General features: G+C 35.0%; 1 protein-coding gene across 11 annotated transcripts in view; it reads left to right on the top strand.

The window, feature by feature from the left end:
• The window catches only part of CPEB3 (cytoplasmic polyadenylation element binding protein 3), a 109774-nt gene that overhangs the window by 3016 nt on the left and 88164 nt on the right, over positions 1–18594 (top strand). For 2 of the 11 annotated variants that reach the window (XM_088128994.1, XM_088128993.1), the window contains exons 1-2: positions 5015–5185; positions 5419–6317. In XM_088128994.1, the coding sequence (XP_087985120.1) occupies positions 5430–6317 (888 nt within the window). In that variant the 5' untranslated portion in view covers positions 5015–5185; positions 5419–5429. The other 9 variants (XM_088128992.1, XM_007429146.3, XM_088128997.1 and 6 more) reach the window with 7 other exon arrangements.

Genomic DNA, 18594 nt, shown 5'->3' with positions numbered 1-18594 from the left:
ACGTATTAATTAAAACAACAAAAAATGCAAAAACAAAGAAAAGGAATACATATACACAGATGAAATAAACTTTACACTAGAGAGAAATTTGAAATGAAAATATGATTATGAAAATATTTCTGAGTTAAAAAAAAAAAGAAAAAATATAGGAAAAAGCATTCTAGTAGCTCCTCTCTTCCCCCCCCTGCCATTTTTCCCAGCTGCTAATAGCTATTTAAATATTTTTATAGTATGCTTTGGACATTTGTGATTATTGCTCATTTCTATTTGGATCATTTTAATTATTTTTTAAACAGTTTCTCTTTTTCTTCAGAAACCATATTATAAGTATCTTAGCTTGCCTTACTGGGTAATACATTTTATATGAGGAAACCATTCCTGCTTGAATTCGGTTAGAATATCTCCTCCTTCATGACTTCATGGACATGTTCATGTAGCTTTCTTTGGCAACCATACTAGTATAGTTTGCCATTGCAATGTTTCTGACTTCTTAATCTAGACTACAGGTCTGGGATTCCAAGTAATAACCAGATCCAACCCTGCTTAGCTTTCTGAGATCAGCCAATGCTGGCTAGGTGCAGCCACCTACCTGGTAAGTGCTGCCACCTAGCAGGGCCATCTATGGTATGTGTTGATGAGGTTTATATATGACTAATTCTAAGAAATCTTATTTATCATAATTGTTTATTATAATCAATTGTAGGACACATTATCTCACTTCAAAAGAAATTAGAGTGACTTATAACCCCAATACAATGGGCTTTAATAATAAATATATAGTAATATATAAATAAAGAAAATAGGTTAAATTAGCAAAAACAATTTTTGAAATTAAGGATAAAAGGAAAGAGCCAAAAAATTTAAAACAAAATCACTAAAAGCCCTCTAAAAGCCAGACCATAGCTTCATATATAAAATCTAAAACTAATATTACTTGGGCTAGATGGCAAATGATCTACAAAGTTGGAACCACAAGTAAAACAACCTTACTCCTTATGAAGACCTCCATAAGTTAGTCAGTAAAAGAATTTGGGGCAAAACATAATGCTGAATGAAATAATTGAGTAGAAATATATGTGGGAGAAATTATCATTGCCATCTTTAATTATAGATTTAAATTGGACTAGAAACTAAAATGGTAACTACTACAGATCAAATAACAGTGTGGTGATGTTTCAGGTCACTCTTCTGCCTGGCAGAAGCACTTTCAACAAACAGGATTTTTAGAATATTTTAACATAAGGTTCCTCTTAAGTAATTTAGTCTGGAAAGGGCAATTGACTGTAGTTGGCATTTACCTGCCACAGGTGATAAAAATACACTTCATTCAATTGACACCATCTAAGTATCCAGAAGCAATGGAGTGTTCTCAGACTGTCATCCTAAGACTATGAATGAATGTAACTTGCCCTTGCCCTATATGTCAACTGTCCAGGAACATGAACTTCTGTCCTATTGTGTTTATTTTTCCACATCCCAACTTCCACATCACTCTCAGATATCAGTTCAAAGATCCAACTGCTTCCCCCAGCTCTGAACAAAAGAGAGACTAAAGTATAATAGTTTTATTGGGAAAAAGACCCCTTGAACATACATCTGAATAAATATGTGTAGAATCCAGTTGTTCAAGTATAATTAAAATGGATGATTCAGATATTTTATTTAAATTCAAATATAACTTTAAAAATCCAAAAATATTATATAAATAAATAATGCTCCTTTGCATCTTAGCATATAATATCTGATGCTACTTTATGATGGAATGCTTAGATCTTTTTTGTCCTCCCCAGGTAATTTTGTCAAACAAAATGCAACTGGCAGTAACTGGAAAAATAGGCATTTCTGTGCATTAACTTAGCATTTAAAAGTTAATCCATCCTATTATTAATCATAACAAAGGAACACAATTAATTGAAGTGATATGTAATTTCAGCACATTAGTTATCCACACTAACTTTAAGAATTTTTAGATTATGAAGATAGTAGAGTTTAGAAAATGCCAGATATAAAGTTTTGAAAAACATTTATTATATCTTTACTCAACCTTTTCCTTGTTATATTTGACTTGAAGACATTTGAATATTGTTAATGATGTAAGGCAATTATTTCATAATGTGGACATTAAAAATACTTTGATGAAAAAAGATAACAGCTATTGTACCTTCAGTCAGTTATGATTTTTAAAATTATAATTTATGATTTATTATAATCAGGATTAATTTACAATCACTAACTAGAAGTTTCCCACCATAAAGAGTATTATGAAAATATGATTTGTTATATTTCTCATTATTTCTAACATCTAAAGCCAGTTATGGAAAAGAGACATCAAATTGTAGGTGATATATTATCCATGACAGATTTTAATTTATGCTTAGATTTGATATTGTGTGAGCATGTGTGTGCGCATGTGCACATTGCCTGAAGAGAAGGACCAACTTTCATTGTAAACAGTATGGGATAAATACTAAAGAATGGATATGATTTTTTAAAAATCCTTGCAAAGCAGGCAGAAGGAGGGACACAATAGATCTGAATATATCTTGATAAATATATTAAGCCTTTTTTAATGGAATGAAACCCAACTGCTTAGTTCAGGTCTAAGGTTATAATAACTTACTTTGGGCAGCTATTACCAGGGTTGCTTTTAATTCAGATATGATACAAATCTCTAAAAAACAAGGAAACGTTAGCATTTTGGTCCATGTCTAAATTAAGTTCAATCAATCACATATGATGAAGTAACTATTATTTCCAAAGGTACCTGTTAAGCCAGTTTTCTTTGTTGAAGAACCATATAGCCGTAGTTCCTCTTGTTAAACGTGCATCGCTGCTTTGAATAGGGTACTACAGTATTCTCCCAGCCTGCCTCTGTTCAAGACTTCAACCCCCACAATTCCACAAGTGCGCATGCGCCTTAAGCTTACAGTTGTCAAAGTGCTCTTGCCAGACCAATTTCTATTTATCATATACCAAACCCGAAAGAAGGAAATAGACATACTGTCCCTTCCTTTCATTGATCTTTAAATACTGATCACTCAAAAGGTAAATGTTCTCGGCATCTTGCCTTGACTGTGTGGGTTACTGCATGCAGATGAAGTACGATGGGGATTTTTTTTTTTCCGTAGTATACTTTGGACTAGCACAAATATATTCAGTGGGAGAAAAAGGGGTGGAGAAATCAGGGGACTCTGGATATTAACCTACTACTAGGTACAGTATTTTGCTGCCTGCTTTTTTTCAAAGTAACATCCTTTTTTTTCCCGGTTCAGTTTGCCTACCTTCACTAAAGGTAGATCTTGACCTTGAGGCGGAAAGGTGCGATTTTTAATGAAATCCTAAGTGTAATAAGATGAAGTTCATAGCGGTATCTAAATCAATTGTTATGGTATAGCTTATCATCTGCATTGGAAGGCATAGTTTTAATGATAAGATTACCCTTGTTTGTAGAAATGTTTTCATAAATGGGCATTTTAAAAGCCGGTGCAGAGTAATATACCCAGTCTTTTTTCTTTGCATGAAATATTTTATGTATATGTTGTCTGCACTACCGCTTTGATGAATTTGATCAGAGTGCAGCTAATGGAAAACTACACAAAGGCTGTGATATTATGGCTTGCTGCAGTGCTGCTTTAAAGGTTTGTCTGCACCCCCTACAGCAGCGTCAGACCTGCGTGCTAGTTTACTCCTTTTGGGGATTCTGAATTTAGCTTAGAACGCTCTATGTACCGTATGCACCTTCCTCAACACGTTATTTTTAACTCGTGTGTATATCAGTAGTGAAGAAAATTATTTCTGTGATGTATTCCTGGTGTGGATTAATACCCATGCAAAATATGCTGCTGGCTGTTCTTACTTGAAATTATCTGTTTAAAGAGGAATGATAAATTTATGAATCCATTGAATGGGATAGATGTGAGAAGGAAAATTACTGTCTTCATAATACTCTTAAGTCCTCTAAGCAGCTGCTGTTATGACGCCTTGATTGCTTCGATGCAGTTAAATAGCAAGAAAATGCGAGTGATTTGAACATTGGATAAAGGGGGGGGGGAGTGATGATACAGCTTTGGATTTTGAATGTTGTATTATTAAATAAATCTGTTTATAAAGTTCAACATATTACATGAATGGCTGCCTTTTAATCTATGTTACTATTTAATTTTTCTCTTATAGTTTTCTTTCTAGGGGGATAGCTAGTGAATGCTCTTATGATTATTTGTGTGTTTATTATATTTTAAACTGCCCAATAATAAAAGATTTTCGGGAGAATATTAAGAATGAAAGTAATGACAATTATAGTATATTACTGAAACATAACTAGATTTACAATGGGCAGTATTTTAAGTAATCTTATATGCATACTCGTCGAAAACCTTCTGTAATTTGTCTATGGAAAATTGTTACAGCTGTTGAATACTTTTATCAGTTTTACGAGGGTCTGAGTATTTCAATATCTTTAGGCTAAAAAAATCATTTTTAAAGAAGGATTAATTGTAAGAATGCATACGTGTCTACTCATAAGTAAGTATAATTGAATTCAATTAAGTTTATTTTTAATCAAAAGATATAATAATTGAATTCAGTGAGATTTACGAGAGTATAAGATTACGCTATAAATGTTACATTTAACGTGCTTGAAAGGAATATAGAATAAACAATTCGGAAACAAACTGAAACTAGTTATTAGCAGGTTTTACCCAAAATGGTTGTTAAAGCAAGCCGAACTGAACCTCCTGTTATGTAGGGTACTCTTTCCCCCACCCCACTCCCACCCCCACCCTCCGTAGTTTAAAGAGCAAAATGTCTTGTCTTGAGCTTTTACGCTTATTCTAGACTTGAGATCGCGAATTGTGAACTGTTTCAAGTTAGTTGGCTGAATCTTTTTGTTGATTAATCAAAATGGGCATTCGGCTCCTTTAAAAGTCTATTCATAGGAAAGGGGTGGAGGAGAGTAAAGGCTGCTGTCTTTTTAACCTTGCTGAAGGACGCAGCAGTATTTATTGACGTATGCAAATAACAGGGAGGAGGGTGTACGGAAAAACAGGAACCAGAATCAGTTTCTCATTGCAGGGCGAGAGCTCTGAGTTCCGGTATAAGAGAAAGAGACGTGGCGAAATTGCTGTATATCTGCGCCCTATAAGCACATTTTTCCTTTACACTGAAAGGAAGCAAGACATCGAAAAGGGTGAAACCTCTTCAAATGTATTTTTAGAGGCAATGTGAACTGATCGTGCTGATTCAAACCGCTTACCCCTGAAGGGAGTGGGGGTGGGGATTACGTATTAGGCTTGCTGTGTCTGGCAATTTGCGGCGGCATTATACTAGCAGTGGAATTCTAGTAAGCAGTGGAAGGCTAAAGCAGCTTTATGAATGTTATTACTCTGTATTTATGGTTTTTCTCTCTTCTCCTCGTTTCAGCTGCGCAAACCATGCAGGATGATTTACTGATGGACAAAAGCAAAGTCCAGCCTCAGCAGCAGCGGCAGCAGCAGCAAGATCCAAACGCAGCAGAAGCTCCTTCTACACCCATAACGTCAGAGACACCCAAACCGGAGGACAGTCCAGTGACTAGCATCGGCTCAGCAGCTCCTGCCCAAAATAGCAAAGAAAAGATGCAAATGGAGTCTCCCATCTTGCCGGGCTTAAGTTTCCACCAGCCTCAGCAGGAGCCCACAGCCGGCACGTCCTTGTCTCCCTCCTTCGGAAGCACTTGGTCTACAGGGACCACAAACGCAGTGGATGATAGCTTTTTTCAAGGGATTACCCCAGTTAATGGGACAATGCTTTTCCAAAATTTCCCTCATCATGTCAATCCTGTTTTTGGAGGCACTTTCTCCCCCCAGATTGGCCTAGCTCAGACTCAGCACCACCAACAGCAGCAGCAGCAGCAACAACAAGCACAGCAGCAGCAAAGGAGGTCACCGGTCAGCCCTAATCAAGCATCTTTTGCCCAGAGAAATGCTGCTTATAGCCATCAGCCCATCATGACCAGCAAACCTTCTTCCTCTTCCGCCTCCACCTCTTCTCCTTCCAGCTGGAATAACCACCAAAATGCAGCTTGGAGTACACCTTCCAATCCTTGGGGTGGGCTGCAAGCTGGCAGAGACCCTCGAAGGGCAGTAGGTGTGGGAGTTGGTGTGGGAGTTGGAGTTGGAGTGCCATCCCCACTCAATCCCATTTCACCTCTTAAGAAGCCCTTTTCTACCAATGTTATTGCCCCACCGAAATTTCCCCGGGCTGCTCCTCTAGCTCCAAAATCCTGGATGGAAGACAACGCCTTCAGGACAGACAATGGCAATAATCTGTTGCCTTTTCAGGTAAAGTCCCTTCATGGAGTGCAGAACAAGTGTGGGGTGGGGGAAAAGAGGATGGGCAGACATATTTTAGCATTTGTCCTGTAATCTAATCCTGTGTAAAATTAAATGCCATTTTTGTCATTACAGCTCATGTCTGCATTAGTTCGCAGTCTTTCTTGATATACTTAAAGCTATATACTTGTAGAGAGCATTCACATATGTTAGGGATTCAAAAACAAATTTGATTATTTCTAGAATTCTTGTTTCCATTTAATTTGCTGTTTTTGAAATATTTGCAGCTTGGTTCCACCTCTTTTCCTTAATATTATTTGCTTCTGTTGTATGCATTTTAACTAAAATAGGCTTCCTTAAAAATGTGAAATACAAAGTTTCAGATCTAGTCTAGGTGGCTTCAAATTGTAAATTAAATAGTATGACCAACTCCAGTAACACTTGAGGAATCTGTTTAATTATCCTTTCCACATTAAAGGGCCAATCCCTTTTGCTTAAAAGAGCTCTGCCTCACTAATGCTGAGAAATGAGGTTCAACAGGATTGTGTTTGCAAAATTAGGCACATGAATGCAAATAATATGCTGAAATTGCTAAAATGTAATCATGATAATGTGTTCAGGGTGTGGATTTAAATAGATTCAGGAAGAGACTTGGGTGTGTATTGACCTGGATATAATTTACTAATAACAACATTTATAATGGTAACACAAAGATTAAGACACATAAAAATATTTGTGTGGAGTAAACATTTTGATTCTTTCATACACAATATCAGAGGAAAGATACAATAGGACACGACCTTCACAGCCATATTGCAATGGAGCCTATTTACTAGCTACATAAGCCTTGAAATATTTAAAGCGGCAGTGTCTTGCAATGGTTTTGTTATCTAAGAGGTCAAGGCAGATCAATTGCAACAACTGAGACTGAATAAAAGTGAAGCTTTGCAATTTTAATGTAGAATGGAACTTTAGTTGGTGTTGAATGCTTCCTTAACTGAATAATTGGCATATATGCTTTATCTTTTATCCAAATCAGATTATTAAGATAAAAGCCTTTCTGTGTTCTGATTTATTTTAACTGTAAGCTGTTGTAAGTAAATATACAGTATATTAGATTCTTTGTGCAGTGAAATTAATTAATTTTGGTTTTGCGCTGATTCACTTCTTTAATACACACAATATAAACTATTATAAGATGAATACTGTATATTCAGTGGTACAGAATAATATCAAGCTAGGAATGCTGCTTCATTTAATTTAGAGAACTGTGGCCTTTAAACCTCATTTTGTTATTTTATCCTCTTTAAAAAAAAAAAAAAAAAGTTGATAATTTTTATTGGTTCTCCAGTGTTAAGGGAGGAGCATATTTCTGCCACTTAGTCTTTCACCCTTAAAACTAAAGGATAGATACATTCAGAGGGAGGAAGACTTCTTAAAGTCATGCTGTTTTTTAAAAATTGTAGTCCAGTATTGCATTCTAAAATTTATACTTACAGTATATGCCTCTAACAATATATGCCTCTAACTATATCAGACAATGAGATAATTATATGCCTCTAATTATATGTGCTTCTAACAATATATAACAGTATCATATTGATGTTTGAAAGCATAAATGTTTATGTTAAGATAGGTAAAAGATACTGATATTCTGAATTAAATTGCTGGTGTAAGTTAATGTATAACATTTTCCTTACTGGTAATGTGCTTTAGACTGAAGAATTTTATGATAAATGAATGCAAAAACAACCCACACCCCTTTGTAAGAAAGATAATATACTACATTTAAGCAGAAGCAAACATAATTTTCAGAGATTAAATGTGATATATTAAACATTTATCTGTAATAGAAGGAACATACACTGTAGATTTACAATATAAGATTATTCCCCCCACCCCTCTCCTTCCAAGCAATCATTATTTTCTTTTAGAGTTGTCTCCTAATGGCAACTGCTATTTGTTCTTTTGATGTTGCTGTCAGAAACAAGGCCATTGCATTTTGCCAAACCATATACTTATATTTTTCAGCTAAGATATGTGTTGTCTTCAAACACTGCATTTCCCTTGAATCTTTTTTGTATAATTATTTGAAGTAGTTGATATTTCTTGCTTGTCCTAAATGTCCCAATATTCTTTCACTGACAATTTCTTTATCTTTGCCAATTCTTTGGAGGATCATTTTATTTTGAACACATACAACCAAATCAACAAGGATCCTAGTAATCATAAATGTTTTGTATACTGGATATAAATGCAGAGTAGGTGTATATTGGCTTAGTAGTTATTTAGTTGTTATTTCTATTTCCCTGGATTGCCAGGGAAATAGAAATAACAACTAAAATTTGGACATGAGAATGTTTATCAAAGTACAATTCTGGATTTATTGTTATAAGCCCTGACAATTGAAAGTTAAGCTTTAATAGTAGGACTCCTTGACCTGAGAGCTTGAACTACTGTTAAGAACACTAAATGTCACAATGGTTGTTTTTAGTATTGCTCAGCATTTTGAAAGAACAATTAAGCAATTTATTACATACTGGTTTTTGGTGCTGTTTGAGAATATGTAATTTTAACCCAGTATATTAAGTTGAATGTTATAATAATGTTGGAACTATAAACATAGTTATACTTTGTGAAATCATCAGCTAGCTAAAATATAAGGTATAAAATTCTACCTACTGTATGATTTGGGACTTTTTTAAAGCCATAATTGTCAATTTGTTAATGACAGTATCATGTCACCTATGCTATTGTACTGTCATCTAAACTGTTGAAAGAAATTATTTATGGAGAGCATGTTAAAATACTAAAAAACTATTCCAATAATTCTGTACATTAATAACTTGCAGTACTGTATTTGATCAGCACTGCATAATATGTATGTAGTTCAGTCTTAGAAACCAAGTCGCTATAGTGTTGTTTACAGAGATACATAAGGGAATAAGTGGCATACTGGAAAAAAGACAACCTAATCTGTATAGCTATTTATACAATGTCCTTTTAAGTGACTGAATATACAAAATATTATTTTAATGTATCAGCTGTAAGCACTGAGAAGAGACCTCCTTTCTCCACATTATCAAAATTATGTCTATTATATAGCTTGTTTCTTCCTTAAATGAACATCACCTATTATTTCTCATCTTATCTAATTGTGTTTACAGAATTCATGCCGTAAAGCATCACTTATTCTGCAGGACAGCATTGTTCTATTGTTGCTTATGGAGGATCCTGCTTGACTTATTAGCAGGATATCCTGGAACTTAGATCCCTTTTGCAACAACACATATTATTTAATTTCAGTTCTCTTATATTGATTTTTGAAAAATGGTGGAGGCCATATATTAACTTCCTAAAATACGTGATAAAATTTTTTTTTTTTCCTGCTTTGAGCATTCTTCATTTTCTTTGGATTAGATCCATGAGGAAACAGTTCAAAAATCTTTGACAGCATACAGGATAACAAATAATTTGCTTTTATTATACAGGAGTATGTGGTTAACATCTTTAATTACGTTATATTACTTCTTCAACCATATTCTCATAGGAATAAGTATTATATGTTGCTTCAAAAATATGTTCAACAAATGAAAAACACATGCAATATCTTGCTATGATTCCAACATTATCAAAATTTCCTCTGATAATTGCTGACAGATGTTGAAGGTGATAGGATGGTCTATATCAGTTACTTGAAACTATATATTGTATATCTTAATGGTTACAGGTAGTCCTCGCTTGCCAACTTTTCGTTCAGCAACCATTCAAGGTTATGATGGTAATGAAAAAGGAAATATATGACTGGTTCTTGAACTTGTGGCCATTGCAGTGTCCCTGTGGTCATGAGATTGCGATTTGGGCACTTGGGAACTGGTGTGCATTTACAGTGGTTGCAGTGTCCGGTCATGTGATTGCCATTTGCGACCTTCACAGATGGCTTCTAACAAGCAAAGTCAGTGGGGAAGCCAGAAGGAAGTCGCAAGTTGTAATCACGTGGCATCATGCTTAATGACAGCAGCCAGAACTGACATTGTAAGTTGGGTGCGGTCATGTGATGTTTCACTTTACGATCGCATCACTTAGTGATGGAGTTGCTCGTTCCAATTATCAGTGAGGACTATCTGTATTGAAATTTGGTTTTCAGAATGACGACTTAGCATAGCATAGTATAGTAGTAATAGTGTTTAAATCCAGCTTTCTGTTGGTTGATTGACTCATTGATTATGTGCCATCAATTTGGTATCAACTCTTAGCAGCTACATAGATACATTTTCTTGATGACGATCTGTCCTTAACCTGGTCCTTCAGGTCTTCTCATGGTGTACTCATCACCTTAAGTGAGTCCATCCATTTTGCTGCTGATCTTCCTCTTCTTTCTTTTCACCTTTCTCTGCATCAGAGCTTTCTCCCGCACATGTGTAATGTGTCCAAAATATGATAATTTGAGCCTGGTCATTTTAACACAATGCTCATCTTCTTGCAATCCAGTTTCCCTTCATATATATTCAGCATTTAGGTTGAATAAATAAGGGATGAGTGTACAGCCTTTTCTCATGCCTTTGCTAACCTAGAGCCAGTTTGTTTTGCCATGTTCTGTCTGTACTTTGGCTTCTTGATCTATATATAGGTTTCGCATGAGGACAATGTTCTAGGATACCCATTTGACATGATCAACACAATCAAAGGCCTTTATGTAATCAATGAAGCACATAGTGACTACTTTTTGATATTCTTTGGCTTTCTCAATTATCCGGTGTTCATCAGCAATAATGTCTCATGTTCCTCGGCCTTTTCTAAAGCCAGCTTGAACATGTGGCATCTCCTTTGCCATGCTGCCTCTAATCCATCCTGGACGATCCCAAGCATTATTTTGCTAGCATGTAAAATTAAGGATACTGTATAATAGTTTGCACATTCTGTTAAGTCTCCTTTTTTGGTATTGGAAGATAGATTGACCTTTTTCAATCTGTTGGCCACTGTGTTGTTCTCTAGATTTGCTGGCATAGCTTCATTACAATCTTATTCTTCTTCTGTTTCTTGTCATATTTCTGTGGGTATTCAATCACTTTCTATAGCCTTCCAACTTAATAATGACCAGAATTCTAATCTAACTTCATCTTCCAGTACCACAGGTTCTTGTAAGTAGGGAATATCTTCTAAGGTATCTTGGATGTTGACATCTCTACTGTATGGTATTTCAGTATACTCCTTTCATCTTTATTTGATCTATGAATCCCTGTCCATTGGCATCCTTTAGCACACCAATTTGAGGTTGGAACCTCCTTCAGAGTTCAGAGATCTTTTGGAAGACTTTCCTTGTTTTTCCATATCTGTTTCCATCTTCAGTACCTTTGCAGATGTTGTTGTAACATTGTTTCTTGTCTCTTCTAACAGCTCTCTGAAACTCTTTGTTAAGTTTCTTCCTGAGATTTTTGCCTTTCTTAGCTTTGGCTTTTCTTATCTTCTTGATAATTTCCACAGTTTGTTTTGACATCCAGTTTGTTTTCTTCTGTTTCTTCATCTTTGGCAGTCTCTTTTCACATTTATTCTTAACTAGTTCTTTAAGTTCATTCCACAGTTTGTATAGTTATCTATCAGTGAGGTTCAGGACTTCAAAGCTATTTCTGATGTTCTCCTTCAAAATGGTGGGTATATACACAAGTTCATATGGCGGAAACTGGTTGGCTTTCTTCTTCTGTGGCTTAACTTGGAACTTGCACATGAGCAGTTTGTGATCTTTTACACAGTTAGCACCTGGCCATTTCTTTGATGCCATAATTGAGTTCCTCTACCTCCTTTTAGGAGTAATGTAGTCAATTTAATTTCTGTGTATTCCCTCTGATAATATCCATGTATATAGGTATCATTTTGGTTGTTTGAAGACATTGTTAGCAATGAAAAAATCACTGGATTGGCAGAAATTGATAAAACAGTCTCCTGCTTTCTTTCAGTTTCCTAAACCATATAATCCAACTACATTTCCTCATTAATGTTTCCAACTTTGGCATTCCAGTCTCCGATCACAAGTAGTACATCTTGCTTATGTGTTCTGTCAGTTTGAAATTTAACTTGATTATAAAACTGATCAACCTCCATGGAACATAAACTTGGATGATTGTCATATTAAAAGGTTGTCTACAAAATCTAATTGATATTATTCATTCATTGATTTCATTGAATGGAATAATATCAATGAATGGCAATTGTAGCCAAGTATTGTTCTTGTTATACTCTTCTTTGCTTTTCATGTCCTGAGTAGTAAACAATGTGATCTTCTGACTGAAAGTATCCAATCCCAATCCATCTCAATTTGCTTATGTCAATGTGTAGTAGTTTCATTTCATTTTTCACTGTGTTGAGCTTTCCCATTTTCATGCTTCTTAGCATTCCATGATCTCAGTGCAGTTTTTTCTTTGCAGCTTCAGATTTTCTTTTCCTGTATGGCAACATCAGCAATGAGACGTCCCAAAGGCTTTAATTTAGCCACATCATAAATACCATTAGTATTCAGAAGGATCCTCAGCTCTTCCTCAGTAGCATGTTGAATGCCATCCACCTGAGGGGCCCATAATCCAGCATTATATCAATCATTTTATTTTTTCCATCTCTGGAAAATACAGGAGTGGTTGACCATTGCCTTCTGCTGCACAGTATTAATTGATGTCTTTGCCATTTTCACTAAAGTGATAATGTTACCTTCAGCATCTTCCTCTATACTGTGTGCAATATACGCGCCTGCTTGCTTTAGCTGGGCAGCTGGGATGATCTTTATGCATGGGGTGACCTACTTGGATGATATACTCTTGTCATACACTCCTGACGTTCTCTGCTCATCCCTCCCAGGAATACCCCCTGCCATGATAAGGCAGCGCAGCAGGACTTGGTGGTCAGAGTGGGTTGTACTGGCATTCAGTAGCAAAACCTACTGAACTGGACCATTCATTCTCAGCTCAACTGATTCCACACAGTTGCTTTTTTTTTTTTTTTATTAACTTTATTTTGCTTAGAAAACAAATCAAACCACAGATACAGGGTGAGGGATATATGACTTGCCAATAGATAATAAAATATACAGTAAAAACAATAACAGAGTAAAAGACAGCAGTTAACTTTTAAAAATATCACAGAATTAACAAACTTATTTAAAAATTCTAAAAACAAATCAAGACTCCAACAACAATTTTTGTATATACTGGGGTAAACAAAAAGAATTTGGCCTATTATGTTTTGCAAAAAGGATAATTCCCAGATTAAATCAACAGTAGCTTTTCTAGTATATCCCAACATCTCTCATCTTTTATACATCAATTTTTCCATTACAACAATCTTCCATAATTTTTCATACCAGAGATCTAATGATGGAGGCTCTGTATTTTTCCAGTGTTGTGCTATAACCAGCCTTGCAGCAACCATCATGCATTGAACAGTTATGTTTTCAGTTCTATGAGTTGTCTCGCTAAATAATGACAGTAAATATATCTTGGGACCATAATTAAATTTTCCAATATCCATGCCGTTAATCTCTCTAATCACTTTTGTCCAGAATCTTTGTACAACCTCACAGGAACACCATACATGCATATAGATGCCTTTTGCTTTACCACATTTCCAACATTTATTTGGGCTTCTCCCAGTAATTTTAGCAACTTGTATGGGGGTATAATACCATTAGTGAATAACTTTTAAATAGTTTTCTCTGATCTTTGCTGATATAGATCATAATGTGGAGTTCTTCCAAAGTGTAGCCCATTGTGTGTCTGAGAATTGATCCTTAAATCTGATTCCCATGTTTCTTTGAGAGATGTTGATCCCACCAATTATTTCTAACAGGATTTTATATATTTTGGATGTTAGACCTTTAGATGACTCTGAAGGTTCTAACATAAGATTTTCAAAATCTGTTAACGGTCAGAATGCTATCTTCTTACAGACTTTATTTTTAACAAAAAAAAACCCTCATTAATTAGCAGCCAATTAAGGTTCATACATGCCAGTTTCTGCACACACAGTTGCTTTGTGAAGGAAAGTAGGAGAATGCCATTTGTGATGCTTTCAATTCTCTGAAATAGAGTAAGATAAAAATGTGATGATAATGTTTCTGCTTTTGCACTTATTGATACAAAGTAGTATTTTAGCAGCTGCAAAGCTATTGTTTATTGCTAATTAAAATATACTGAAAATGAATGTTAAGAACTATGGTTTTATCATTCTTGACAAAGTATATTCTTTATTGTTGTATATTTTAGTGGGTATTGTCAAATATATCATTATTTGGAAAAAATGGGTTAGTTAAAATGCTTGCTGAATTATTTTTTATGTAACGTAAATTCCCACAAAAAATCAATTCCATTTAATTTGCCAGAGTTCATTTACTGAGAATAGAATAATGGGCTAAAACAGATGAGTTCACCATTATATTCTAATACAAAGTACAAATGGAACAAACAATTCACTGCAATTATAAGAGATCACAACCATTGGATGGAGGAATTTTAAATCACATTAGTAAGATTGTCTTCTCTCTTTCTTGCTATTGGCAGTAAGAGGTATTCTAATAACACAGTACAAGATGACAGTCAAAACAACTTTATATCCAAATGTTCCATGGTTAATTGCTTTCCCTTGGTGAAAAATAGAAATATATATACACCTTCTCTCTCCCTTCTAAGTAGCTATTGATTATAAAGCACTGATAAACCAAATGAAAATTATACCATGTCATTTAATATAACTTTTATATTAAACTTTAATACTAAAATACTATAAACTGAGTTAGATCATAAAAGAGCACATATGTTATTTTACTATGTTGTATTGAAAACCTAGACTCCTGGAATCCCAGAAGTATACTTAGTGAGGTATCTATGCAAGTAACTATGCCTGTGGACATTTCACTGGTACCCTCCAGGCTCCCTACTCTATTCACAAATTCTTTTTTTTAAAGTAACAAAAACAAAAACAGTGTAAATTGTGTAAAGCACAGTACTGTATAAGCCCATCTTTATTTCCAAAAATACTTTTTGGACAAGCAGATTCAGAGAAAATAAAAATGGCAGCTACAGTATATACAGTTTAGTGTTTTAGATGTGTGCCATCAGCCAGGAAAAAGGCAAGAATAAATTTGGTCATAGGTGGTATCCTTGGAACTAGATGAGATGTTAAAGCAGCCTTATCAATTTGCATTCTAGTGCCTGGATGCTTTGTGACTGGCAACATCCCATGATAGTTATTTTGTGGGTGAGTGCTTTGGCATGCTCTCATAATTCCAGAAATGTCCTTTGGAGTTAGGGTTAAATGAAACTATTTAGTTCTCAGTATATCCTTTTTCTGTTCAGTGCTAAATCATGAATCTGAATATCTGTTGATGCTGCCAGTTAAGTTATGTTGTAATTTTCAAAGTCAAGTAATATTTATATCCCACCTTTAATTCGAAGCTCAGGGTGGTGTATATATTGTTTCTTCCAGTTTTTCCCACAACAATCCTGTGAAGTAGATTGGACTGAGAGAACGATTGCCCAAAGTCACCCAGTGGGCTTCTGTGGCCAAGGGTGCATTTGAACCTGGCCTCACCAGTTGTAATCTAACATTTTAACCACTACATTAAAATGGGTCTCACAAAGTAATATAGTTTATGCATTAGTTCTATAGCTAGAAAAAAAAATAAAATTTCAGTTCAGACAGTATTGTATTATGATCTTTTAAAACAAACTTTGGCATATTTTGCTTGCACATTTTAAGAACTGCTTATCTTCATATAGATATATCTAGGTGATGAATCAGTTTTGAGGTCTTTATATGCATTAAAACTGTTCCTTGGAATTAATTTAAAATACATTTTTCAGGAGTGGAGTGAACTGTGGCAAACAAAAGTCAAGCCACAGGCATGGACTGAGAAACAAGAACAGTGGTTGTCACCTGAATGGTGCATTTTGAAACAGAAAGACTTTATTGTGGTCGTTACCCTGCACAAAGGAAATTAATACGTGAATATCTGAAGCTGAATCAACAATATGATAATAGTTAGACAAAATTTATAAGAAATTTTGGCTACAAGTATTAAAAACAGAATGCTAAGATGTTGCATGTCTAACAAAAGAGAAATATTAAAATTAACAATTGGTAATATAAATTTTAAAATGGTAGCATAAAATTTAAGAAGATATCAATACAGGTAGTCCTCACTTAATGACTGCCCTGTTTAGCAACTGCTTAAAGTTACAACAGCACTGAAAAGGTAACTTTATGACTTCTCCTTGCACCCCAAGCGTCACAGCATCCCTGAGGTCACGTGCTTGAGATTTGGGCGCTTTGCAACTGGCGGGCATTTATGACTGTTGCATAGTCACATGATCGCCATTTGCGTGCTTCACAGATGGCTTCCAGTAAGCAGAGTCAATGGAGAAGCCAGCAGTAAAATTGCAAGTTGCGGTCATGTGATGTCTTGCATAATGACCCACGTTGACTCACTTAACCACAGCAGAAGTAAGGTTGTAAGGCTGTTGTCATGTGCCGTATTCCTTAATGACCACATCACTTAGTGACAGAGTTGCCGGTCCTAATTGTTAAGCAAGGACTACCTGTAAATAAAGCAATAAAATCTTCCAGAAAGGATTTGGAGATTATAACCTTTGTTTATAGTCTCCTGTCAAACCTGAGAAGGATGTAGTAACTGACATGGCATGTACACACCAAAACATAAATATCTTCAAAGGGTAATTTCAAGTCCAATTCCAGTTCCTTATTGTTTTTACAGACCACTATTAAATAAATCTCCATTAACTTCAATCTGATTATAGTTATGTTACAAATCTCTACGAGCTATACTACATAGATCTGTAATAGCTATACTACATAGGCAAGAATACTGTAGTCTATTATTGTGATTTTTTAAAATAAGATCTTTATGAAAAAATATGCTCCAATAAAGTATTTTTATTAGGGCCAATCAAAAATGCACAGAATTGTGAGCAAACTTTAAAGTTTACTTATGCAAAATCAGGTGGAGAAATGAAGAAAAAAATCATTAACATTATTCAGTTTGATTTCTATTATTTTTTAGTATCACATGCAAAATTAATCCTTAATTCTGCTAATATAAAAACTGTTATTTTTCTTTACTTATATTCTCTGGTTATCAAGGGACATTGTGTTTCCTGTAATGCTGAAAGCTGAGAGCTAAAGAAAGGAAATACTGTAACGCAATTCTGCAGTCACAAGGAGGCAGATGCTGTGTGTGTAGAGGCATTAGATGGGGCAACCTGGGGAGAATATATGCAAATAATGGTTGTGGGGTCCTTGGGATTCTCTGAGTTTGGGGATAGGAGAAGTGACAAAAAGTAGTTACACCAGGGAATTTCTTCAGATTAGGATGGTAAATGTCTTCAGTAAATGTGTGTGTGCTTCTGCAAACAATTGTATATGCGTATTTTCTAGATATTTTCATTCAAGTTCCTTAAGATGATTTTACAAAGCATCATAGGAAAATGTTCTTGGTTCTCCTGTTCTGATCTTATTTTCTCCAATTTCTCAGTTATTTGGTAGTCTTTTGGCATGTCCTCCTTTTATCCTTGTGGATTGGGAGTAGAAACTGCAATTCTTCCTTACAATGTTGAATTTTTCCCCCACTTGTTTTTCCTAAAATCCACTAATGCTTACCTCTCTCTGTCCATCGAAATAATCATTCAATCATATCTGTAAATAAAGGGAAACTTATGCTTATCCCATTCTTTTGTCACGTTTCAAGCACAGTCTTGATCTTCTCTCTCTCGGCATATGAATCAGGCAGTAAGTTCAATTTAATTAGGAGTAATTATCTTTGAAGTAAATGGGTCTCATGAGCAGACCTGTGATTGTACTGTGAAGTATATTTATTGTGGAAGTGAAAGAGAGATAACTTGGAATGCTTGAAAAGACATTCCAAATGTTATTTCAAAGAAAAAAAAGGAGTGATGGAGAAAGTTGATTGAAACTCCATTTTAACTTGTCACATCTAATCAACACATATTACAGAGAAGTTATGTATAGCAATGCAAGTGCACTTTGTGCATTTTTTAAAACTTAGTTATTCACAGTCATGCTTCTTAAAAACTTCATTTAAAAACACTGATATTCCAGTGGGAGAGGGACAGGCCTACTTAGTGGGAAGAAAAATTGCCAAACCAGTTTTGCAAGATGAAGCCATTTATGCACACAATATCTCTGTACCAAAACCACTAATGCAGGGACACTTGAAAAGTGAAAAGCATCATCAAATGAATATGCAGATACCAACAGAAATTTTAAG

This window comes from Python bivittatus, unplaced genomic scaffold (genome assembly GCF_059951505.1).
Source record: "Python bivittatus isolate LINGU-HERP-01145 unplaced genomic scaffold, Pbiv_v1 ctg000780_np1212, whole genome shotgun sequence".
NCBI lineage: Eukaryota > Metazoa > Chordata > Lepidosauria > Squamata > Pythonidae > Python > Python bivittatus.
This window is presented reverse-complemented; position numbering and strand designations above follow the sequence as displayed.